General features: G+C 43.0%; 1 protein-coding gene across 2 annotated transcripts in view; it reads right to left on the bottom strand.

The window, feature by feature from the left end:
- Positions 1-2167: 2167 nt before the first annotated feature.
- Positions 2168-9215, bottom strand: part of RD3 (RD3 regulator of GUCY2D) — a 30387-nt gene continuing 23339 nt past the window's right edge. For both annotated transcript variants that reach the window (XM_073335288.1, XM_073335289.1), the window contains exon 3: positions 2168-2760. In XM_073335288.1, coding sequence (XP_073191389.1) covers positions 2463-2760 — 298 coding nt within the window. In that variant the 3' untranslated portion in view covers positions 2168-2462. The remainder of the gene's footprint in view (positions 2761-9215) is intronic.

Below are 9215 nucleotides of genomic sequence, written 5' to 3'. Positions count from 1 at the left end.
CAAAGCTGCACTTTGTACCAATATAGTAACCTCCCCCCCATGAACGAAACAAGCTACCTCCCCCCCGTGAACAAAACAAGCTCCCCCCCATGAACAAAACAAGCATATCCCCCCTCTCCCCCCCATGAATAAAACAAGCATATCCCCCCCTCCCCCCCCATGAACAAAACAAGCTATTCTGGTACTAACATTATCACAATACAAATTATTCCCTGGGAAAAATTCAGGTTTCTGTTTCAATTGTTCCTTTCAAAGATTGACTAAAGCCAGCTAAAGGGCCGAATGTGCCCTTGCTGTCGGCAGGCATGACCCTAGGGACCTGGCTGAAGCTGTGCCTGTTTGTGCCAATAGTAAATTTAACCCTAAATTGCTCAATAGTTTGGCGTAGCCCTAATAGGCTAATGGGTGGATTGTTTCCCCAGGACTCATCCATGGAAGGGCCACTACACACAGGGCCACTCCACTCACCATCCCCCCTGCCCTGTGCTCCAGTGGGGCCCTAAGGAGGCAGTCTGAGGTTCTTTTTTTTTTTTTTTCATAGATATTTAGGTCAGAAGGGACCATTAAGATCATCTAGTCTGACCTACTGCACAACGCAGGCTACAGAATTTCACCCACCACTCCTGCGAAAAACCTCTCACCTATGTCTGAGTGTTCTGTGTGTATTTGTACAGGGAGAGGTTGAGCAAGGGGCATGAGCGTTGTCATGGTAAAGCTACCTGAGTTAACATAGCCTGAGACTGCATTACCTTCTCCAGGGCACCCATAGGGTGCTGCCAACCCCAGAGAAAGAGTTCTGGAGCCATGTGCCAGTGTAGGAAACCCCACTGCCAGGGTGTGGGCTGGCGGGTGAATGGAGAGTCCAGTGACACAGGGCCCTTGTGTGAATAAGCTTCACCTCCAGCCAATATCTGGTGATGAGCAGGTTCTGGGAGTGGGGCAAACCCTCCTTCCAGCATGCTGATCTGGGATCAAACTGCCCTAAGCAAAGCTTGCAGGAAGACTCTTTACCTTATGTCCTTCCCTGTGAGTTTTCCCACTGGCTGAAGAGCCCCCTAGGTGTTAAGATTTAGCACTGATGCAGAATCAGAGGCTTTTCAGACAGCAGAGCCAGTCCTCCCACTTGGAGTTCTCCCTAAGGATGGCAGGTTGGGCCTCACTCATAAATCTACCATGGCATTTTCCTGCATCTTCAAAGGGCCAATTTCAGAACCTCTGTTTTGCTATAGTCTGTGAGATTTTTTTCCCCCTTGAAAAGATTGATTGCCTCACTGGCCATAAACCGGTTATACACAGAAAAGCTCTCCTCTTGATATCCAGAACAAAAAGATTATGACATGAACCTACATTCTTTCCCTACGGTGGAAATAAATTACATCAGCAATTTGTTGGAATGACCTCTAACACTCTGGGACATAGAAAGATCCCTAGACGTGAATACTGATTTTTCCCCTGGTCATATACTCCAGTAATCTGCTTTCGGAATCAGCCTTGCCAATCATTTCAATGCATCTACTTATTAACTGGAATATGAGCTGTAGCACTTACTGGAATTGCCTGGGAGTCTCAATATGAGACAGTTTTAATCCAGTTGGGTTTTAATACTTGGGTTTATAACCTAATCTCTTCTTGCAACAAAAATGAAAATTAAGGGGGGCTCAGAGGCTTTTAATGGATCCTCAGATGTGCACGCACAGCCTTGTATGTGTGCCAGAGTCCATGTTACTGCATGCAGACAGCATGTGTCTGCAAAGCTGGTAGGTAGACATCTGACTGACCTGCACATGCAAAAAACTGAGCATCCACAATTCTATGCAAAAATCGGCTGCTCTGGAAAATGTGACCCTCTATGTCTAGGAAGTTTGTCATCTATTTCGCATGAAGCAACAGATTATTTTACAATCAAGCTGAGTAGAAATAGGCTGGAATCAGTGTTGATGTAGGAGGCTTCTCTATAGCACTGAGATGAATAGAGTTTAATGTCTGTCTCAGACAGCTAAATCAGGGACCCTGACTTGGTGGGTCAGATCCTGCAAGCCTTACTGATGCATGCTCACATGAGTAATCCCATTTAACTCAATGGGGCTACAAGTCTCACGTGGTCGGGTGCACTGCATTTGCAGACAGCCATGTAGAAGGCTGGGAGGATGATGGTAATGCCCCATGCACCAAACTGTTCTCCAAAGAGCAGAAACAATCAAACTGAAATAAGAAATGACCATTGACCATCAAGTTACTGTAAACCACTAAATTAAAGCTAAAGCTAGCATGATAGGTGAGAGACTATGTGCATTACCATCTGTCACTATAACCACAGCTCCCAAGAGAGAGACAGTCAGAGGCAGACAGAAAGAGAGAGAACTGGGATGAAGGTGAAATAACACATGGCTAGATAATGGTTAACTTATTCTTTAAAAACCAAACCAGCTCTCTCTCAAATCTCATTCTGGTTATTAATAAAGTCAGTAATCCTTGGCACTCCTAAACTCCGGCATACTCCATACTCTCCTGGTTGGCTCAGTGCCTCGCTCCACGTCTTCTGAAATGGTCTTGATGTTGCTGCTGAATGGGGAAATCCTGGCCCGGGATTTAAATGTCATTAGGGACAGGCTGGTTTTGTGCTTTGTGTTCCACTGCCTCGCAAGCTTCTTGGCCTCTTCTTCCTCTTTGATTTTCTCAGTGGCTTCCTGCAGGACAGAGCGGAAGAGCCGGGCTACTTCCTGTACCTCTGGCTCATATTCAGCAATAAGTTGCCGGAATCTGAAAAAGTACAATCAATGCACAACTTTAATTTTTAAAAAGCTGAGCATTAGTCCATAGTTTGATATAGAAATTCAATTCCCATTGGGAATGGATTTGATCACTTTAATTTGGGGATATTTCATCAGCTCATAATATATGATAAGACAGTTAGTCCAGTACAAATTTGGTATGGCACTGGTCTGTGCTGCAAATCACGGTGTATCTAAAATAATAATGCTTCTATGGTACCTTTTCAGGGAGGATCTCAAAGCAGTTTACAGACACTAATGAATTTAGCCTCACTACAATACTGGGGGATAGAGAGACAGTATTATTTCATTTGAGAGGCAGGAAAGCTGAGGCACTGAGAAGCAGAGTGACTTACCTAAGGTCGCACTGTGACTCAGTGGCAGAACTAGGTGCAGAGCCCACGACTTCTGACTCCCAGTCCTGTGGTCTAACCACTAGGCCCACCTGCACTTGGAGAGCATGTAGTTCCACTCATCTGACTCACATACTGGTAGCATATATATTCTAGTTCTAGTTAAATGCTAGTGAATTACACCCATAAACAGACAGACATAACTGTTTAATGCTGAGGACTGCATATATTTAATAAAACCAAAACTATATGATGCTTGTAAAGCATTTGTAGATTCTTCTATAGAATTTAATAGTGATGAAAGCAATAGATTTCTCTAGAAATTAAATATGATGCTGCAGAAATTGTCCTAAAAACCTGAAGAATTAAGTTCTTTCTATAAGTTTTTGAACCATCCTATGGAATGTACTGGGAAATTACATCTCTGCAATAGAATTGTATAGTTTCATTTAAAATCCTACAGAAAGATTATCATTCCCTTGTATTCCAAAGGATTTTTCCATATGGGATGAAGTAAATCTATGTGAAAATTCAAACTGTTTGACTTTTACTGTGCAAGAATATCATTGTGAAGCACGACTATACTGGTGAATGGCACTGAATGAGTGTTTTAACAATAGTTTTACACAGCCAAACATCTCAATGTGCTTCACTTACAATGCTAGCACAGTAAACATATATGAACACTGCCCATTGCTGCCTGGTGCTGAGTGCACTCAGCTCCAATAAAAGTTAATGGGAGTTGAAAGTGCTGAGCACCTTCCCAGACTGAGCCTATAGTCTCTGATCCAAAGCCCACTGAAGTCAATGGAAGATCTCCCATTGACTTCAATGACTTTGGAACAGTTCCTTAATGCAGTAAACAAAGCCCTTATGAACTTTGAGTAACAGAGGCTCTGAGAACCCCTGCACTCTCCCGATTGGACTGAGAGGGTCTGATTCCACCAACCCATACTGACATGAGTGTTCAGGATGCACATAAGCAGCACACGCTTTTACCATTTAAAATAATAGGCCGAACCGACTCAGATGCAGGGACTGAACAAATGGGGGAAGGGGCAATGCTTACGGGTTAATGTGTAATGGTGTTAATTGACAGAGACAATGTTGCTGTCACATTGGCAAAGTGTTGCTTTTAAGTAGTGCCCTTAAACTGTGTTCTTGTCTCTTTGCTTGGTCCAACTAAACTTCCAGAGACGGGACTATCCAAAAATGAGGTCCTTTCAACACCAATGAAGTAGCCTCAGCATGTAGGAAAAGTGCCCTCAAGGGATCTTTCACCCCACAGGAATGAATTTGATGATACATTTTTGTGTTAGTACTCAGAACTCAGATTAGTACAACTGAAATAATTTTCTAAATCAAATTAACTTCTCACAATCCTGACTATCTGTTAGACAGTGTGGCCAACAAGACTGGGATGGTCAGTTTCACTTCTGTGTTTTCATGAACAACAGAATCATAGAATATCAGGGTTGGAAGGGACCCCAGAAGGTCATCTAGTCCAACCCCCTGCTCAAAGCAGGACCAATTCCCAGTTAAATCATCCCAGCCAGGGCTTTGTCAAGCCTGACCTTAAAAACCTCTAAGGAAGGAGATTCTACCACCTCCCTAGGTAACGCATTCCAGTGTTTCACCACCCTCTTAGTGAAAAAGTTTTTCCTAATATCCAATCTAAACCTCCCCCACTGCAACTTGAGACCATTACTCCTCGTTCTGTCATCTGCTACCATTGAGAACAGTCTAGAGCCATCCTCTTTGGAACCCCCTTTCAGGTAGTTGAAAGCAGCTATCAAATCCCCCCTCATTCTTCTCTTCTGCAGGCTAAACAATCCCAGCTCCCTCAGCCTCTCTTCATAACTCATGTGTTCCAGTCCCCTAATCATTTTTGTTGCCCTTCGCTGGACTCTCTCCAATTTATCCACATCCTTCTTGCAGTGTGGGGCCCAAAACTGGACACAGTACTCCAGATGAGGCCTCACCAATGTCGAATAGAGGGGAACGATCACGTCCCTCGATCGGCTCGCTATGCCCCTACTTATACATCCCAAAATGCCATTGGCCTTCTTGGCAACAAGGGCACACTGCTGACTCATATCCAGCTTCTCGTCCACTGTCACCCCTAGGTCCTTTTCCGCAGAACTGCTGCCTAGCCATTCGGTCCCTAGTCTGTAGCTGTGCATTGGGTTCTTCCGTCCTAAGTGCAGGACCCTGCACTTATCCTTATTGAACCTCATCAGATTTCTTTTGGCCCAATCCTCCAATTTGTCTAGGTCCTTCTGTATCCTATCCCTCCCCTCCAGCGTATCTACCACTCCTCCCAGTTTAGTATCATCCGCAAATTTGCTGAGAGTGCAATCCACACCATCCTCCAGATCATTTATGAAGATATTGAACAAAAGTCTACAGCATTGGAATAGGAGCATGTTTCAATGAACATAAACAACCCCAAAGCCTATTTTCACTGACATTTAAAAAAAGATTGAAATAATTTATCTGAGGTTTTGTGCTTTTTAAACAAAATGGGAATGTAGATTTAGCTCCTTGACTCTGTCCATTAAAATGTCAGCACATTAGGGGCACATAAGTGCAGCAAAAGGAATTGCCAAGGGTGACACATAGCTAGAACGGGTTAAACCTCCTGCAAAATAAATAACCCTCAAAAGACATGTGGGGAGATAATGTTTGTATTTTTGTGTATTTACATACGTATAAGTAGTGTGGACAATGTAACCAACAGTCCCTGTCTATGGTGTATTCTGATAGTTCAGAGATCAAAAGAACATCCTAGCATTTAAATGAATTGTAAACATGGGATATCTCGGTATTCATCTCTCTTTGAAATGTACCGTGAATGGTGGAGGAACAAGCAAATTGCCTACATTAATTCTATAGCTTAGTACCGGAGATGGACCTCCTTAACAGTCATGCTAATTACCTTTTGAACTCCAACTTGTCAAAAGACATGAAATTGTATAAAAGATCCTTGGGTCCTGATTCTGTCATCTCAGATCTGCTTAGGCTTCATCAGGGAAGTTTGAGTGACAAGACTGAGGTCCCAGTTATGCTGGTATGCTCTGAATATGATATTTGGACATTGGACTATAACCTATGAACTACTTCAGAAAGAACTCTTTGCAACTACAAAGCTCACCACCTATGCTATGAATCTGAACCTCAGTGGACCGAACTCATGTCTCTAAGTATATTGATCTTTTAACTATATTCTCTCTCTGTTGTTTTTAACACATTTTAGTTTAGTTAATAAGAATTAGCTGTAGCGTGTATTTGGGTAAGATCTGTAATATTAATAACCTGGGAGGCAATGTGTCCAATCCTTTGGGATTGGTAGAACCTTTTCTTTTATATGATGAAATAAGTAATCTTATTTGACATGGGTACCCGGACGGAGGCCTGAGGCTGGATCACTTTAAGGGAACTGTGTTGTTTGGACTTCTGAGTAACCAGTAAGGTAATAAAGAAGCTGTTTTATGCTGACTTGGTAAATTTAGGTATTGGAATATCCACCACCTTTATGGGGATTGTCTGCCCCATTCTGTGCAGTTCACCCTAATTGAGGGACTATAGCTGGCCCCCACTGGGACTCTGGTCACACCAAGGAAGGGGTGTTCCTAGATATAATGTGCAAAATATGTATGTGGAACAAAGAGGTAACTATTTCTCAGTAGGAAGAGTGGGCAGGTTATCACAGGCTCAAGGCAGGAGCCAGCTCACTCTCCAGCTGAGGTTTACATGTCTATTTATGTTGCTGCTGGACAAAAATATGTATTAACCATGGCAACTTGTGCATCACAGGAGAGACTGCCTTTCCTGAGACAAATCACCTTATTGTTATTTTTAACAGAGTAAATATATGACAGCAAACTTTTTTTCATCCATAAGCCACTTTTGTAAACAGCTAGTTATTGCAAAACATTTATTTTTCTGTAATTTTTCCAATTTAAAAAAAAAAGGATTGACTATCAGTTTCAGACCCTTTCCTCCTCATCTCCAATTTAATTTTGTTGCTTTTTGGCTCCTTAGGATGAGTCAAGATGGATATGAGCTATAATCATCTTACTTCTGTGCTTTCTTACAGTAAGATAAGAGTCCTTAGTCTTGACTCAGGCAAAACTCCATAGGAGCGTTTCTTGAGTAAGCACTGCAGGATTGGGCCTGAAGTTTGTCACTTGTTGAGGGATCCTTCAAGCGACTGGGGTGTAATCAATACATTGTGTGCAGGGTGGTGGCTTCCCACATCAGGTCCTGTTTCTCATATTTCAACATCTAGAATGGGTTTGTGCATCTTTTTCTCGTGTACCTTTCCCCCTTCTTCAGCACCAATGACAGACATGTTCTTCTGTGCACATAGTAATTGTGCAAACATCAAATTCTGACAGCTTCCAACACAAGAAGGAAGGATGAGGAGGGATTCAGAACATTCCACTCACTAAACCCCACTGCCCATCATCTAGGACTTTGTCAAGGGAATTAATGCTTAGCTGGCATATGGTTAACAAACTGCCTCCCTGGTAAGAAATCTGCATGGCTCCCCAGTCATATTAACTGGGATGCTGCAGGGGATGAGCCATCACCAACCACAGAGGGATGAATGGTCAGGCAAGTACCATCTCATGCCAAGAAAGAACCAGATACACTTGCTACAGAGGTTGCCCAGAGCAGAGTGTTTAATCAAAAAATCAGGGTCACTATGGTTCCCCACTAAACTGTTTGGGTTCCCTTCCATACCAAAACAAGCACACAGAATCATAGGACAGAAAGGGATCTTGAGAGGTCATCTAGTCCAGTCCCCTGCACTCATGGCAGGACTAAGTATTATGTAGACCATCCCAGTCTGGTGTTTGTCTAATGTGCTCTTAAAAATCTCCAATGATGGCGATTCCACAACCTCCCTAGGCAATTTATTCCAGTGTTTAACTACCTTGAAAGTTAGGAAGTTTTTCCTAATGTCCAACCTAAATTGCCCTTGCTACAATTTAAGCCCATTGCTTCTTGACCTATCCTTATGGGTTAAGGAGAACAATTTTTTTCCCTCCTCCTTGTAACAACCTTTTATGTACTTGAAAACTGTTACCATGTCCCCTCTCAATCTTCTCATCTCTAGACTAAACAAACATAATTTTTCAATCTTCCCTCATAGGTCACGTTTTCTAGACCTTTAATCATTTTTGTTGCTCTTCTCTGGACTTTCTCCAATTTGTCCACATCTTTCCTGAAATGTGGTGCCCAGAACTGGACACAATACTCCAGTTGAGGCCTAATCAGTGCAGAGTAGACTGGAAGAATTACTTCTTGTCTTGTTTACCTGTTAATACATTCCAGAATGTTGCAAAAAAAGTAAACATCAGTGTTACACAGTTGACTCATATTTAGCTTAGGACCCACTACGACCTTCAGATCCCATTCTGCAGGACTCCTTCCTAGGCAGTCATTTTCCATTTTGTATGTGTGCAACTGATTGTTCCTTCCTAAGTGGACTGTTACTTATCACCTTATTATCTTCTAGATGTTCGCAAATTGATTGCTTAATTATTTGCTCCATTATCTTTCCGGGTATGGAAGTTAACATGACTGGTCTGTAATTCCCCAAGTTGTCCTTATTTCCCTTTTTATAGACTGGCACTATATTTGCCCTTTTCCAGTCCTCTGGAATCTCTCCTGTCTTCCATGACTTTTCAAAGATAATCACTAATGGCTCAGATATCTCCGCAGTCAGCATCCCTAATGCCATTCAGAATTGCACTAGGTGCATTCCTGAATCTTTTCTCAGATATGGAGACCATCATTTACTAAGCATTTCCATGCCAGTATTAGTCAGATTAGCAGGAGTATCAGTCAAATGCAATATTTACTGATCCAACAGTACTAGCTTCCATAGGCACCGACTCCGTGGGTGCTCCAGGGCCCGAGCACCCATGGGGAAAAATTGGTGGGTGCTCTGCACCCACTGGCAGCTCTCTACACCAGCCCCCTCACCTCAGCTCACCTCCGCTCCGCCTCCTCCCCTGAGTGCGCCACAGCTCCACTTCTCCCCCTAGCTCCCAGCGCTTGCCGCGTGAAACAGCTGTTT

This window comes from Lepidochelys kempii, chromosome 3 (genome assembly GCF_965140265.1).
Source record: "Lepidochelys kempii isolate rLepKem1 chromosome 3, rLepKem1.hap2, whole genome shotgun sequence".
Lineage (NCBI taxonomy): Eukaryota > Metazoa > Chordata > Testudines > Cheloniidae > Lepidochelys > Lepidochelys kempii.
This window is presented reverse-complemented; position numbering and strand designations above follow the sequence as displayed.